The sequence below is a fragment of the Lissotriton vulgaris genome, chromosome 12 (assembly GCF_964263255.1).
Source record: "Lissotriton vulgaris chromosome 12, aLisVul1.2, whole genome shotgun sequence".
Taxonomy (NCBI): domain Eukaryota; kingdom Metazoa; phylum Chordata; class Amphibia; order Caudata; family Salamandridae; genus Lissotriton; species Lissotriton vulgaris.
The window spans coordinates 90,645,516-90,662,945 of record NC_141700.1 but is presented as its reverse complement, the minus strand read 5'-3'; the positions used below and the strand labels follow the sequence as shown (position 1 = coordinate 90,662,945).

At 46.9% G+C, this 17,430-nt stretch overlaps 1 protein-coding gene across 1 annotated transcript in view; it reads left to right on the top strand.

Moving 5' to 3' along the window:
- Positions 1-17,430, top strand: part of TIMM44 (translocase of inner mitochondrial membrane 44) — a 161,725-nt gene that overhangs the window by 17,045 nt on the left and 127,250 nt on the right. Inside the window, exons 2-3 of the mRNA XM_086947308.1 lie at positions 1,597-1,704; positions 4,072-4,242. Of these exons, the coding sequence (XP_086803434.1) occupies positions 1,597-1,704; positions 4,072-4,242 (279 nt within the window). The remainder of the gene's footprint in view (positions 1-1,596; positions 1,705-4,071; positions 4,243-17,430) is intronic.

The following is a 17,430-nucleotide window of genomic DNA, read 5'->3' as shown; positions in this document are numbered from 1 at the left end:
GAAAAATAGAAACGTAATGATTCGAGACGCGCTTCATTAAAAAGAAACTCGATCGTATTGTTCAACAGTAACAGAAAGCAAAAAGTATGAGACGAGAGGTTTTCGGTAATGTATAGTGCATTACTAAGTTCTGCGTCATTGTGCAACAAATGATGCGCGGCACAGTAGGGTAACTCACTGGCATTTGGCCGAATGTATGGACTTTATTTATACGGGGAACAACAAAACAAACATAGCGCACTAACAAGAGCCGAAATTCAGTAATATGTGGCACGTGGTGAAACTGTGACGTGGTACAATTAGAGGGAACCATCCAGTTGTGGACATGACACAAGAATTGATCTGTGGCAGGATAGAAAAGACTCAGGGATGCGGTAGACAGGAAGAGGAACTCTTTTATATGTGGCAGGCACAGCGCAAAAAAAGATGCGGTGTATATGTGGCAGAATACGTGCTACTCCTTTATACAGAGGGCACTTGAAGAAGCCTCATCAATTTGTCACGAGTGAAAGTTTCATTACTCCGGAATTATCGGAGTAATTCTGGTAATTTCTTGTTACTCTTTTGACGTGAAATTACTGAAAATTGTGCGATTACGCCTGCTTGCGTAATTCTGATTAAAAATCCCACCAAAAAACATTGCGAGTAGGAGCTGTTACTTGCTGCTTATATTAGTGTACTGTTACATTAAGTGCTATTTTCTTATCGCAAAATTCAATGTTTCAAGCTTTATTACAAATGTCACAAAAAGATGTTAATATTTCACTTCTGTTCTTGGATTTTCGTCACAATAAAATACACTAAACATAATGTTCACAAAAGTTATTTACAAAAGTTTAAGCTATTGCCATTATAAATTAGAATCACTTTTAAGTATTAATTATTCAAAAGAAATAAAAGCCATTTTTATTTGTAATATCAACACATGTAAGTCACGTAAATACAAAACATGTTGCATCACCAATGCTATAAGTGTCACATTTGTGAAAGTTATAACTATTGGCATTGTAAATGACAAAGCTATTAATTATGTTATTTAAAAAAAAACCACATAAATAAAAAATTTGCCATTTACCATACCAATAGCTCCAACTTTCCTAAGGCGAGACCTATTGCATTGCAAATGCTTGTTTTCGTATGTGGAAACTAAAAGAAAAAGTATAGGTGGTAATGGGCTTTGTGTTGCGTTACAATTTACGGATATCTTCTACAAGGGGGACTGCACGTGTGGAAATGTTACAAATGTGGCTACTCCTGGAACTCCTTTGAAAATTCAAAAGAAGTTGGAAATCTGTGGTAAGCATACGAGTTATGTGGCTCCATATTTCAGATTTTTTCACCTGATGTTGTAATGATAGAAGAAAGCCACATTTAATGGAAGGTTTCTGCTACATTTGGGGGATCTGGAATATTGTCAAGGTTCAGCTGCGTACTAAAAGGCCAGAGATTTTTTTGGAACAAACTCCACCACTGGTAGAAGAATTCAAGATGTTGTCTCACGTACTTGGTGCTGGTGCATTGTTAATCTAAATTAGTCAGATAGATGCCTGTTTGTGATAGTGTGTGTAATTTCAGAATCTTTTTGTTTTTCTCCAGAAATGCCTGGTGAATAATATCCGACTTTTTGCCGCAAGATACGCTGTATCCAATGTTAACATCAACCGTGTTTATCGAATATGTAGGCCGCCAGTAGAATTACACCAGGTAAGATTACCAAGAGTATTGTGGTTTTGCTATTCGAGAAAATCTAAACTTAGGTTACTGTATGATCGATCATTCATTCAAGCCACAAGTCGTTTGCATTTACTTCTGTGGTTCCTATATCTGCACTTCTGCTCCTATCACACAGGTAGATTATTTGGTCCAGTTGCTGCACAGCATGGATCTCCTTTAATTGTTATATGTTGTGTTATGGGCTATCATCAGATGGGTCTGCTTCTTCTTCCATCACTAACTAGTCATGCATATTTTTTAGATTATTTTTTTTTTCCTTCATGGAGCTACCTACTCATTTCAACTCACTTTAACATCGGGGTGTTTTCTTCCATTTTAAAATCTTTTTGGAAGACTTTCTAGTGTATCCCCCTGATTCCACTTTGATAGTAAATGTTCCTGCTCTTGTTATGTTTTTTCCTCGACCAGTTATTCTGTTTACTCCCTCAGGCAACTGCATTTGCTCTTTTTGGTGTTTGTTTGAGTCAAGCTTTTCTAATCATGCATGTGTCTTATGGGAATTATCAAGCTTTCTTGCAGGGTGACTTCAATATGTATGTGGACATTTTAGGACCACTGATAGGAAATGTCACTTTTTCAAATGTTTTTTTCTACATTGGTATCCCTTGTACCCCCAGGGTTAGTAGTTCTCCTTACATGGTGTCCTCCTTCCCTTGCTGGGTTGCTGTTTCTTTCCTCTTGTTTCTTTGTTGGCTGCACTTGTTCTTTCATCTGATTCTCCTAATATCTGTTATACTTTTTAATTTACTTTTTTAGTAGTCTGAAGCAGTGATATCAATACTTTAAGGGGAGATATGTTTGCCGGAAATAGTTGACTCACAACTGACCATTGACTCTGAAGACTTAGGCTCTAATTCTAGATTTGGAGCAAATCACTATGTTCTTCATGTGTCTCAAATGATAAATCTGTGTAAATGTTCCAGAGGGACCAACATGTCAAAACAAATATAATTACAAAATGTAAGTAAAAAATATTATTAGAGTGGCATTCCGAATCGGTGATCCCAGATTAGATCTCCTTCGAAATCTTAATATTTAATTAAAAAAGGAGAGTGTACGTAATCAATCAAAAGCATAAAGTAACATTTAATTTTACAATACATAATAATGCCATCTAGCAAACAGCCACACAGATTAACACTTTACTTAATAAACATGCACCCAATTGAAGAAAAGATGTTCGGCCACTTGCACACCATGGACACTTAAACTATTGCAACAAATAAAAGCCGTTGCCTCTTCCATAATCATAAAATTTTAAGGACGAAGTTGTATTTTGAGTCTTACTGCATGGACCCGCATCTCACATGCTGGCATTATAAAGTCTATCACAATATTCAGTAATTGTGCACATTCTGTGTCCTTGAATACATAGCTGACTTGATTTCATGTAGGGATATGCAAAACTGCATAATCTCCTGTGACTTTTCTTTAACAACGGCATACCCTATTTAATACTGTCACTTGAAAAATTGTGAAAGACGGGTTTGGGCAGACAAGGTCTTCTGGTGAGACACTACGCCTGCTAGCGTCTGCTGGGACAATATTGTTGAAAAATACTTAAGATTTGTGTTTATAAAAGCAAAACCTAAGTAGTATGTTTCAAGTTGCATGTTAGGGTGGGTCGCTGGAGGCTATAACGTCATGCCTGTCTATTTGATGATTTCCTGCAAATCTGTTCATTTAAGTACAGCCTGATAGTGAAATGATACCAACCCAAATGCATCAGCAATAAACCTAATGAAAATATATTAATTAAAAGACAGGTTTATATCTCAGAGTAGTGTGAATATAGCGAAGAAACACTGACCATGCTTATTACACCAATGCATTATTAGTTCTTAAAGAGTCTGTGGTGTACCATGCATATTTACTTTAGAGTACATTTTCCTGCAAGAGTAAAAGCAGTATTTACAGCTAAGACAAACAGTTCCTTCAGTCCATTCTACCCATTTAGTTTGCAGGCCTACTCACTGTGCCAATCAAAGTATGCCTACTCAAATTTACTCTTACTTGCCGTACAGTAAAGTGATCAATAGAATATAACATATTCTCGATTTACATTGTTTTCAGTAGGTATACACCAACCCCTTCCCCCCCCCCCCCCCACACACACACAGATGCTTTTTTGCCATATTGTTTGAATGGTCACTTTGCATCATCAGTTTTTCTGAGTAATCTCTAATCTCATTTTTCTTATTTCGAAGGTTGTAGCTGTTTGGTATGAGATCTTGTGCCACAATGGAGAAATTGAAAGACGCCAATATCCTTTGAACTCCTGCATCATCTTTGATATCTATTCACGCTCTCGGTGCCTCTCTTTAAATTTACTTGCAGGTTAGGTACTATGCATCTGATGGCAGGAAAGGTTTCTTATCGGGACTCCTTGAAAACATCCAGCAGGAGCTAGCAAAAAATAAAGACATGAAAGAAAGCATAAAGAAATTCAGAGAAGAAGCTAAAAAGTTGGAAGAATCCGATGCACTGCAGCAAGCAAGGCAAAAATATGTAAGTTTCCTATTCTATTTTCGCAGCATCTCAGTGTTGTCTGTACTAAAAGCTGTCCGATTCTGTGAAAATAGCTGCTAAAATAAGCAGAGCACTGTCACTGAGTATAGGTAAGATGTGTGATAAGATTTCTCACTATAGTTTAGCAGCAGTGGTGGCTGGTGGAATTTGAAACTTGTGAGGTGTAAGCAGAACAAATCAACGTATGCGAGCGAGCGAGGATGACAGCAATAAGGGGGTTTTCCCCCGTGAAGAAATTGAAAAAAAATTGGCATCTTTTTGATGCGATTTTCAGCACTATTTCTGTGATAAATGGACTAAAAATTCAGGGGCATATTAGCAAGAACCTCGTTAAAATTTTTGCCGTTATAGCGGCAGGAAACTGCGCTAAAACGGCGATAATGGGCTTGCTAATATGCGTTCTAGAATTCCAATAGAAGCCCAGGTTAGATGTGCAGGACATCTAACCTGGGATTCTATTGGAATTCTATAACGCATATTAGCAAGCCCATCACCGCCTAAACAGTGATAATTTTAACGAGGTTCTTGCCAATAAGCCCCTCAGTTCTTCTAGGCATTCATAAAAGAAAACTCCTACATTATTTCAAAGAATTTCTTGGTTGCCAAGCAAGTCTGACTTCTGAAGAGGGCTAGGGTACTAAGCATGCATGCTTTGACTCTACCCTTTCCAATAGAAAACACTAGTTAGCTATGTGAACAAGTTCAATGGACAAATCTGAGGTCTAGGGAGAGTCCCTTTCCTGAGAAAGAAATGTAAAGAAGATTGGCAAATGGTGCGTTTTAAAGCAAATGAATGCAGCAATAAAGCAAGGCTTATTAAGCAGTGGGAACGTATAGTCTTGAAATATTAAACACATTAAAAACTGCCCGGTATCTTCTTGCATTAATTTGTTCAACAGTTACTGTAATATGTAAATTGTTCTGTATGACAACTTTAGCCCTTTAAAATGTATGCTTGCCCAGTGTCTTGCACTGCATGCAGCATTAACTTTGAAAAAATATGCTCTAACCAGACTTTGGGAAGCACCCATAGCTGCTGGCTGTAACCAGTTATATAGAAATATGTGCAGACAGGTCTTTAAGTGAGATGAAAAAAAAAATTGGTCCTCCCTATAAAGGAAAATGCCAAATACATTTCTATGATTCCCTTAGTGTGCCATCAGACCAGTATTTTGGTTTCTCTCCAAGATGTAATTTTGTCCAGATAAATGGCACAGCAACTGTCAGTATGATTGGCTTTGTCACTGGGTGTTAGCTGTTTAAGATAAATGCATAACAACAATGATTTCTTATAAATAATTAACATCGAAAATGTTTAAATTCTGAAATAGTGAGTCTATGAATTAAATAACCTTGAGGCCTGTGGAAGGAGTTTTGGCCTTCAAATATGTGTTCTTTATGTTAGATATGTATCCTCTTTTTCTCTGCATATCTTGTCCATTTGCACATCTTCAACCCCCTCTCTTTCCTCTTCAGCATCCTCTTTTCATTCTTCCCTGAATGCCCTTCCTCACATCTGTCACTTCACCGCCCCAAACATGCACTGCATTCCCTCAAATATAAGCACTTTAATTTCTCTTACTTTTGCCTTGCAAAGATTTTGACATCAGTGTACTACCTTCACACACATTTCCACAGAACTTCAGTTGCAAATGTAATTCACAAAAATTGTTGTGTGTGCTCTGCAGAGAGGCCAACCCACTGACAGGCACTTTGTTTGGCTTTAGCCTTAGCGCCTGCGTGCTCAATCAAAGCACCTCATAAACACCAGGCATGGCTCAAGCCTCAAAGTATGCCCAGAAACAAAATACAGATAAACAACAGCATGATAAAATAGCTAACTCGTGGGGAATGCAAGATCAAGTGACGTTCCGCATGATACCACCGTCGCGAAAGGACTCAATACTGTTCTGCCTTTCACTCAGGGCATCGATAACCAATACTTTTCAGAAACAACAGAAACTGAATATTTGAAGAACAAAGGAAGTAACTGGCAACAAGCTGCCTTTAACCGAGGCCAAAACAATGCAATGAGATGAACAGCCATTTAGAATTCAAAATACGTATCATCCTTAAAGTTTAACCCAAAGACAATTTTACATGTGATTATAATTCAAAATCATAGCATAGCGCATCATAATGCACAATCCATCTCAAAATGTTGCTCTCCGCCCGGTGGGAGGTTAAAAAGTTCATAAGAACTTCTACTCTTTCATTACTCCGATAAACTGGGTTGTGTAGCAGAGGGGCCAAGATAAATACATCATTAAATTAGGAAGCCGAGCTTTTATCACACATTTTAAGCGTTGTTTTTCAACTTTAGAGGAACTGTCACGGATCCTCTCTTTTACATCTCCAGGGAGGGAACAGAAAAGCCAGTGGGACTGGGGAACATTGACACTGATCACACAAATATAGAAATTAAAACAGGCACGTGCAAACAATAGAGGTACATGAAATAAGACCATCCCGGATTTTCTTGGTAAATGATGCTGTAATCAGCCCACTCCGACTTGGATACAGGTTTAAAACCTGAAGACGACACAGATTCTATAATAAAAATAATATGGCGGAGAGCAAGGTATTCAAGGTAACAGGCTTGTCTAGCCCATCAGGGATTCTGCTTTGACCAGTCGCAACTGACCACGTGTTCCTTTTCCTGGCTGCGCTGCTTGAAGAAGCCGACAACGATAGAAGATCAGGGCCTTCTGCAAAAAATACTTTGTGACACTAATAAAGATTTAAGACCACTGACCGCTTAATACCATACTGACTCAAACAATCTACAAATATGTCCATTATAGCAGGACAGCCATAGAAAGTGTCTATGTTCAAGCTGAATGTGCAGCACATAAAGAGACATGGAAAACAGAATGACTCATTGCCAACGGCCTATCAATCTGACCGCATTCATAAACCTATCATAAGGCTGTCAGTGTTCATTTTATTCATGACAATATGACTGTGATAACCGCTTATTTTGCCGGCTCATTAACACATCATTTCTTGCAAAGCCTGTGTGATACTTCTAACTGAAATTTGCTTTGCAGCAACACAACTTATCAAGCACCGAGAAAGGTGCTAAGGACATAAGTCAAGTCCTCCTCTAAAATCAGTGGAATCACAATTTGAGTCTGAGAAACTGTTTTCATGCTGCTCGCCTGGGGAATGAAGGCAAGCATGAACTAGCCCGTCACAAATATGTCCAAAAACACTAATTCCTCAGTATGGATAATAAAATGTACATGCCCAGTAGTCCGTGGGAAAAACGGCACGTGTAATTAAAAAGACTGAGGACATTAACACTAACACTACACTGAATGTTTAATTTGTCTGCGGACCAGTTCTTTACATGTTAAAAGCTGCTCATGATTTGGACATGGGGGTCTCTGTCTGACTTGGCATGGTGGGTGAGAGACACTGAGTCGGAGAGCTGTTTGAAGTCTTATAAGCACAGCTTCAGAGCGCACACCTCCGGGGCAACAGCGCCTCTGGGCTCACAGGAAGAGGGGCGCAGCTCTTCTGTATTGTACTGTGGCTGAGAAAGCGAGCAGGCACCTCCAAGCACTTCAAGCGAGTGCTTCGAGGTGGGCTTCAGGGCGCTCGAGAAGTGTGAAGTTCATCTCCTTTCAGCAATGCTGTTCATGTCCAGTCAAAGTCTGGCCAAGAGCAGAACAGGAAGAGAAGCCGCTGCTTCTGGAAGGCCGTCGGGCTGAGTAGAGAGACAGTCACAAGATTGGATGGGTGTCTGTCACAGCGCGGCGGCCTTCAGTGGGCCCGTGACCTGATGCTTATGTCCAAGTGACCGTTGTGGCCTCGCTTGAAGTGGGGTAAAACACCTTGAATTTCAGAGATAAAAATGCCAATTTTGTGGACATTGAAAACAAATGGAAACCCTTTGCTTAGAGTCACTGGGAGGTAAAGGGGTGTCGTTCAGTGAAAATGTGTGCGCCCATCCATCTGTTTTACTTGTTCCGATTCTGTGGTGACTTTGCTTGATGCCGGGCTATAGCCAGCTCTGTTCCGCACAGATTAACGTGAAATAATATTTTTTATTCAAAGTAACTAAGTAGTGTTTCTGGGCAAAAGACTTTCTCACCAAAAGTGCTCTTTCTGTAGCTACTTTGGGAAAGCACTTCAGGGTAGTATTGAGCGCTGGGTAAAACTTGAATGTGCACTCATTTTGCTTCACGTTTCCATAATTTCAGCCTGCTGCTGTTATTTTCATCACCAGCTAAATGTTGGTGGTAAATGCGAATGCAAAACGTGAGCGCAGCTATTTGGAGCTTTCATGCTCAGTGGTGCAGCGCCGGTGTATGAATGTTGTTTATTCTCGTGTTTACATTAATACCAGGATATAAATTACACTGTTTTCTCAGGGAGTAGACAAAAGTCTGTGGGAGGGAACGTCGTGATGTGTGGCCTCTCCCACACAACAGCAAACACAATATAGATATTGCTTAGAAAAGAAAAGTGAAACTAGGAAGTTTTGCTTCCCTGACACAGCACAATCTGCGTCGGCGCAAAGGACCTGAATTCACCTGAATAAAGGTTTGCTGACCCATTGTAGGTGGCCTTGACAGCAGCATTAAAACGCAAATTAATTCTTCATTGGCGAAACGTTGGCGCTTCACACAAGTGTGTGCAAGAATGCCTCAGTGAAACTTTGTACACCCACATCCTGCGCAACCCAACACATTATTTACACCATGCACTCCAGCGTAATTATGCACAAATTAAATGTATTCCCCAGCAACTCAACGTTGTAGGAACTGGGAGACAAGCTGTTGCAAAAGCAGAGGACCACAGTCTGTAACCGTGTAATAAATATCCCCTCAGTGCCGGCAACAGTTCCAACCCACCATGCTACAGTGCCAATAAGAAGGCCTATTGGCTTTAATGTCAAAACTACCGCACTACTGGATACAGTGTCGGCTTGACAGGATAGGCAGGGTCAATCGAAAAGCACTCTTATGTGGCTGCTGAATTTTCAGTATGACATTTCCAGTGAATATGCTGCACTTTCCACATAATCCACAACTCGATGAATGGGAAAAAGAACTCCATAATTGATTTCACCCTAACAAGCAATGAACTAAAAAAGAACATAGAATATTTTGGAATACAAACTCGACCTGAGAGCGACCACTTCCCACAAGAGACAATAATGAGGTTAAACATCGAAGAGAAAACACAATTAGAATTCCTTTCCGCAATTCCGGAAATATATAAACTGAAAAAACTCAAAAGCAAGGGCCCAGTAAAAAAGGAGATAATGGACTCCGTGTTAGAATATGAAAGTTGTTCTACGGGCATGGAAAACCAATCACCCATAGCAAATTGGGAAAATCTACATAAATTTGTGCTGGGAAAATTTGCAATAAATACACCGGTAATTTATGGTCACAAAGCAAACAAAGAGCCGTGGTACAACACCAAACTAAGAGAAAAGAAAAGGGAAATTGCGAAAAAATTAAGAATAAGGGCAGCAGAAAAAAGGTCAGGAAATGAAGAAGATAATAACGACATACAAAAAATGAGGAAAGGATATAAAGAGGACTGTAGAAAAGCTAAAAAAGCTCACACAGAAGAAATCTGGGAAGATCTTTTAAGAACAAGTAAACTACCAAATAGTGGAGAATTTTAGAACATAATAAATAAACTTTCAAAAGTAGTTGGTGAACAAGCCAATATAGGAATAAGTGAAACAACATGGGCCGCTTATATTAACAATCTGTACAACATCCAGAGCTATCCAATCAACATAGAAACCACCAAAAACCTAAAAAAAGATCTAGAACAAAAAGATACAGTTCCCGGACAATGGAAGAACGTCCAGCAGGAAGGCACTGCCCAAGAGGAACAAGTACCGTTGACAACGATTAAACACCTAACCGCACTAATAAGGAAAATGAAAGCGGAAGGAGCAGCTGGCCCAAATGGAATGCCGAACGCCTTATTCAAATATGACACCGACTTCTGGGCAAAATACTTGACCCCGCTATTCAATTATATTCACAAAGAAAAAAAGATCCCACCGTCCTGGCAAGGAAACATCTTCCATCCAATTCATAAAAGTGGATGTAGAATGGAACCCGGGAATTACAGATTAATAGCTTTAATCGACGTGGAGGCAAAGCTTTTCTCATCCTGTATATTGTCTCTACTTCAACATTGGATAAAAGACAATAATATAATACCCAAATTTCAAACCGGTTTCAGGGAAGGTATGGGCTGCTTAACCAACCTGTCAGCACTGTTGTTATTAATCGAAGGAGCAGGGAAAAGAAAGACTGGATTAATAGCCTGCTACATAGACCTGAAAGCCGCCTTCGACCGAGTCCCCAGAAAACGCCTATGGAAAAAACTGGATCTTTGGGGTCTACCGCCGGCATTAATGGAAACAATAATGGCACTATATTTTTTTTTTGTAAACTGTATTTTTATTGCAGATATATAGTAAACATACAGACAGTTATTTCGAGTGTCTCATCAAGTAGCAATGACCTACACCAGTTGTAAAACAAGTTTTACACAGCCGTGTAACCCGCATCCCGGAGGTCGGGCGGCAATAGCTAGTAAACACCGGACCAGGAAATCGTACAAGGAAACAATGACATCTGCTCGACAGAACGATCTAGTATCTGCTTTTCCGTTTCTCCCCCACCCCTGACCCCAACAAAGAACTGGCCCTACTGCCCAAATGAATTTCTTTTTAACCAAACAGATCATTATTGAGTCTGTGTAGCACCTCACAGTCACGCTTCATACGTTCCTCCATCGCGCTGATGCTCAATAATGCAGCGCCTCAACATCCCCAACTAAGAAAGCCCTATCCATCTCTCCCACCACCCCCACTACCCCCACCCCTCCTTGTCAGTGTGCCCTCTACTGTCTCTCTCGTGACATACTATAGACCTCCATAAGAAAGCGGGTGACTCCTCCTGAGCTTCTCCAAGTTCGACCCCCCGGCCAAGCGGAAGTCCAGGCGCTGCCCCAATCCGCGCACGTTACCCCTTCCATCCTCCATCTCGTTCGGCCCATGCCGTCAATCTCGCCTGCTGCAGGTTACGCGGTCTAGCATGCCACATCCTCAACCAATGTCCCCGCTCTCTCCCCCTCCGTCGCCCCCTCCTGGCTCGCCGGCACGTCAACCTCATCATCCCCATCAGCTTCTGACAGTGCCTGTAGGTCCACCACTAGCGCGCTCCATGCCCTGGCCGCATCTAGCGCTTTATCATTAGCGGCGCGTCTGGCTAATTGTAATCTAAGTGTCCCTTCACTAGTCGCCCATTGCTGGAAACACTCCCGCCACCTCAGGAAGCTGGGTCCCCCCCTAGATTTCCAGTGCAGTGTGAGCTCCCTTTTGGCCAGGATTAACCCCAGGTCGAAGAACTTACTGGTAATTTTCGTGGCTGGAGTATGTGGAAACCAGAGTAAGAGGCAGGCCCCCATGTCCGTATCGATCTGTCGTTCCGTGACCTCATTCAAGCAAAACATAACATCAGCCCAGTATGTGCCAAGCCCCGCGCATGCCCAGAACATATGCCCAAAATCAGCACCCTCTGTATTGCAGCGAGGACATACCGAGTGCGCGCCTCCAAAGACCCGTTGGATCTTGGCCGGCGTCCAATACGCCCTATGTAGAGTGAAGTATTGGACCAGTTGGAACCTAACATTGCGCGTGCCCTTCCAGGCCCTACGTACAAGCTGGGGCCAGGTCGTCTCTGGTATCGGCCGACCGATGTCACCCTCCCAGCGCTCCCGCAACCTATCCAGGGGGGGCGGCCCATCCAGCGCCAATCTCCGGTATAGGCAGGTGATAGCCTTATGAGCGCCATCTGCCATCACAACGTACTGGCAGCCCAACGACGTGGGAGGTTCTACCAGCCCCATCCTCCAGCGTTTCTGAATCCCAGTCACTAGAGCCGCATGGAGCAAAAAGTCACCCCTCGGCAGATCGAAGGCCTCCTGTAGGTCGCGGAACGACAGCAGGGCACCGTCCCCATACAAGTCCCCTATCATGTGGACCCCGAGATCCTCCCAGGTGGCCAGCGCCGACCAGTCCCCACCATGCGGGAGGGCAGTACACATGCCCAGGGGGATCTTCGGCGCATAAGGAGTGTGACATCCCGCCCGTTTTTGGCTACGAAGCCAGCACTGGCGAAGGGTGCGCTCCTCCAAAGTCAGCTGATCCAACCGAAGCCCCTGCTGGAGCACGATGAAGGACAGGACGTGTCGTTGTATAATCCGACCCTGCGGGCCGTCCGGGCCTCTAAACTCCCGCGCCACAGCCATCGTGAGCCACTGTAGCTGCGCCGCCAGGTAATACCACTCAAAATCCGGTACCGCCAGGCCGCCCTCCTCCCGGGACCTAAGCAAGGTGTTCAAAGCTACACGTCTCCTGCCAGAGCCCCAGATAAACCCTATCACCATCGACCGCAGCATCCGAAAAAAAGAGAGCGGGATCCACACCGGCAGCGTGCGGAAAAAATAAAGCAGGCGTGGTAGGGCCACCATCTTCAGCAGCGCTATCCGACCGGCCACAGACAATGGGAGAGTGCGCCAAAATCCCATGCTGCCTCTAATACCCCTCAGGGCTCTGCCCACATTCCCTTCATATATGTGCGAATGGGTATGATAAATGTAGACTCCGAGGTATGGCAGGCACTCCGATTCCCAGCGCAAACCCCCGATCTCCGCAGGCTGGATGCAACGGGGAGTCAAGGGGAATAGACAGGTCTTAAGCCAGTTAACCTGCAGCCCCGACAATTCGCCGAAATCACGGAGCAAGGCCCGCGCACCCCGCACCGAAGCCTCCACATCAGCCAAGTACATCAGGAGATCGTCGGCATACAAGGAGATATAATGCGACACCCCGCGCAGGGACACCCCCTCATAATGCCGTCCCTGTCGAGCCTGTGCCGCCAAAGGTTCAATCGCCAAAGCGAAGAGGAGCGGGGACAAAGAGCAACCCTGTTGGGTGCCTCGTTCCACCGGGCATGCCGCAGATATTGAGCGGCCCGTGCGGACCCTAGCAGTGGCAGACTCGTACAGCAGCCGCGTCCAGCGGACGAACCGTCCCCTAACCCGAACCGAAGAAGCACGCAGAACAGATATGGCCACTCCACACTATCGAATGCCTTTTCGATGTCTACCGAGAGCACGGCCGCGTCCTGGGGGCCCTCCCCCTCAACTTCCATGACCCGTATCAGGCGCCGTATACACGTCGAGGTGTTCCGCGTGGGGATGAAGCCCGACTGGTCTGGGTGTACCAGAGAGCACATGTGGACAGATAATCGTGTGGCCAGGATCCTGCTCAACACCTTATAGTCCACGGTGAGCATCGAGAGCGGGCGATATGCCGTTCTAGCCGTAGGAAGCCCGCCTTTCTTCAATAACGGCACTATAATCGCCTCCCTCGTCGACACTGGTAACCTGCCCCGATCCCACGCCTCCCCATACACCTGATGTAGTTGAGGAGGTCAATATATGCGGCATAAAACTCCACCGGGAGTCCGTCACCCCCTGGCGTTTTCTTTCTGGCCATGTGCTTAACCGCCGTTCTGATCTCCTCCAGGGTGATAGCTGCACCCAGCGCGGTTCCCTGCTCCGAGTTTAGCCGTGGTAACTGCGCTTCATCGAGGAAGGCATCCAATCCAGCCGGTAACGTCGACAATCTGCTCCGATAGAGTTCCGAGTAATAAGCTAGGAACTGGGCATTGATTTCCTGTTGCGAATAAACCAAGTCCCCGGCCGGTGTGGTCAGCGATAGTATTGGCGTACCCCTAGATTGAGGGTTGGCCAGCCACGCCAACAGCGAACCGACCCGGTCCCTCTCTGCGTGTGCTCGGACCATGTACTCCCGATAATCATGGCAGCGGAGCCTCTCCACTTGGACGGCAACTCGCTCCCTAGCAGCCAACACTTCCTCCTTATTGCCCCCCTCCACGTGGCTATCCTTCTCCACCTGCCGCAGTGAGGTCTCCTCCCGCGCTACATCAGCCAACAGTGACCTACGTACCCCCGCCGAGGACGAGAGGCACGCGCCCCGCACCACCACCTTAAAGGCGTCCCACTCGATCGCTCTAGTGGTCGCGGTACCCGTGTTCTCTTGAAAGTAACGCTCAATGCACTCTTGCACCTCTGCGTGAAATATTGGGTCTTCCAGTGCCAGCGGGTTCAGCCGCCACGTGGGGATCGGTTGCCGCTGTCTGGACCAGAGGACCGTAAGTAAGCAAGGGTTGTGGTCCGAGATGGTCCTCGCCAGGTATTCACTGCTGCGTGTGAGTTCCTGGGCCCCAGCCGTACAAAGAAAAGTGTCAAGGCGCACGAGTAGATCATGTGGCGTGGAGTAGAACGAATAATCCCTATCGACGGGGTGATGCGTCCGCCAGGCGTCTAAAAGCCCCCACTGCTCTTGCCAGTTCCTCCGAGCCCTGGCCACCCTGCGCACCACCGATTGAGCCAGCGGAGGGTGGGAACGATCTATCTCCACATCCACCACTGAGTTAAAGTCCCCCCCCATGTACACCGTGCCCACCAGCATAGTCGCCAACCTCCTCGACAGCGTAGAGAAGAACGCGGCCTGGTCAAAGTTTGGAACATAAACACTGCAGAGCGTAACATCCCGGCCATCCAGTCGCCCTAGTACTGCCACAAACCTCCCATCTGAATCCACCCTCGTCGTCATGGGCTGAAAGGGGACACCTGCTCGCACCCAAATCAACACCCCCCTAGCATGAGCAGAATAGGTAGTATAGAAGAGTTGCCCCCTCCATCGCCGCTGCAGCGCTTGCCCCTCTGCCAGTGTTAAGTGCGTTTCCTGCAGAAAAGCTACCTGAACCCCCCTGCGCACCAGGTATGCATGCACCTTGTATCTCTTCCTCATGGAGTTGAGCCCCCGCACATTCCAGGTAACACATTTCAGTTCCAATCTAGCCGCCATCAATAGGTCTATAGCGAAGTCCAGTCCCTGACAGCCCTGTCGGCACACTGACAATCCCCTGCAACCTGCAACAGCCCCAACCAACCCCCAACCCACCCACCCCCAGAACAGGCGCCAAACAATTGTTACCCATCCAAACCTTACCCCCGCTAACGAGGGAAACTCTGGGAACTACCAGAGACTCACAAGTTATGTGAGATCGAGGAGGTGACTCCACACCAGCCGGCCGGATAGCCAGAGACCCACCACACCGTGAGAAGCCGATCCCGACTAAGAATAGACCTCCCCCCCAGCAGCACCACCGACCCATTGATTGTACCAGGGTCTCCTCGCGCTCCAGCAACACCCCAGTAGGACAGGCGACAGCGGCCTTCCTAGCGCCCCAGGCAGCAAGACCCCATCAACCCCGGTAATGTCTCCCCCCACAGGCTGAGCCCACCTCCTTACTGTCCTTCACTCAGCCTCCTGGAGATCATTCGTCCATCAGTCCATCGGCAGTCTGCGGAGTGACCTGAGGCAACTCCTCAGGGTCCTTCTCCGAGCCCCCATCCGAACCTCCACGCTCCGCTTCATCAGAGCCCAACCGGGAGCCCGAGTCCACCACCGGGGCCTCCGTCACCACTCCAGAGATGATCGACACCGCCTGAAGGGCGGCCTGCCTCTCCAGTTCAGTCTGCGACGCCGATGGGGACCGCCTGTTCTGCTCTCGCCTCCGGTTGCGCTTGCTCCTACGCGGTTTCGGTCGGTCCTCCGCAGCCTCCGCCCAGGTACCCGTGCCATCCTTGCCCGCTCTGTACCGTTCCAACCACTGCCAAGCGTCGTCTGGTGTGTCGCAGAACGTCGCCACTCCATCTACCAGCACCTTCAAACGCGCAGGGAACAGCAAAGAGTACTGCACCCCCTCGTCGCGGAGAGCCCTCTTAACAGCGATGAAGGAGAAGCGGCAGCGTTGGACCTCCTGGGAATAATCGGGAAATAGAGACACGGATGCGTTGTCCACCTTGTACGGGCCATCCGACCTGGCGTGCCGCAGGATAATGTCCCGGTCCCTGAAATGTAGCAGCCGGGCTATCACTGGTCGGGGGGGCGGCCCGGGGCCGGAGGAGGAGCCGGAACCCTATGAGCTCTTTCCAGTGTATAGAAGTGCGTCAGGCCCTCAGGGACCACCACATCTCGCAGCCAGTTCTCCAGATATGAGACCATGTCGCTCCCTTCGACATTTTCGGGTAGACCTACCACGCGAATGTTATTGCGCCTGTTGCGCCCTTCTGCGTCAGCCGCTCTCTTCTCCAGTTGCCGCACCCTGCGCGTTAGATCCTCCAATGCGGCGTCCGATGTTCTCTGGGCCGGTTCCAGCGTCTCTAGCACCAGCTCCGCTGCCTTGACTCGATCAGCGAGCTTGTCGTGGTCCGCCTTCAGGAGGCTAAGGCCTGTGGAGACCTGAGCGATGTCCTGTCGTAGCGCCTCTCTTGTGTTCCCTATGGCTTTGAGGATCTGGTCCATCTGTTGCTGTTGTAGCCCTGTAGCCTGGCCATCCGTCAGCCGCTGGTCATGGGCCTCAAGTGAATCTTCAGACTGGTCCGGTGGTGCCGTGCCCGCTCCCTTCCGTGGTTTTCCCATGTCGCACCACCGGTTCTCGCACTTATGCCAATCGCCAAGAGTCTGTCACGGGGTGTGCTCCGGTTGGCAATGGGGGCCGCCGCCCCTCAAGTCGGTCTGAGCAAAGAGCCGGAACTGCGTCCACAAGATCGCTCCGGGTGGCGCCGTCCGGCCTCAGGTACCCGGTGCTCCAATGGGGGCTCCCACTCGCTAGGCCCCACGTCCGTCAATGAGGCCCACCAGTGACGCTATGCCACCCCGGCCCCTCTGTGAGAACCAGGATACCCAGATGGCAGATCTAGGGGGAGCGCCAACGCGCCCTCAGGTCCTCACCCGTGCACAGGAGGGCCACGCCGGGGGGCCAGAAGTCCTCCCAAGTCCAGGGACCCGTGGCGTAGACACCAAGACGTCACCAACCGTGTCTGCACTGGGCCAAGGGCAGGGCCCCTCTCCGTCCGATCCTGGGCAAACCGCAAATCCAATGGCCTCTAGTCTTCCAGCATGGCTATTGAGGCCCCAGCAGGCCAGGCGCCACTCCCCTCTCACAGCTCCGAGGTGTCTCTGCTCCCCAGTCGGAGTCCGTGGTTCCGGTGCACCAAACAAGGCAGACCGGCGCTCCC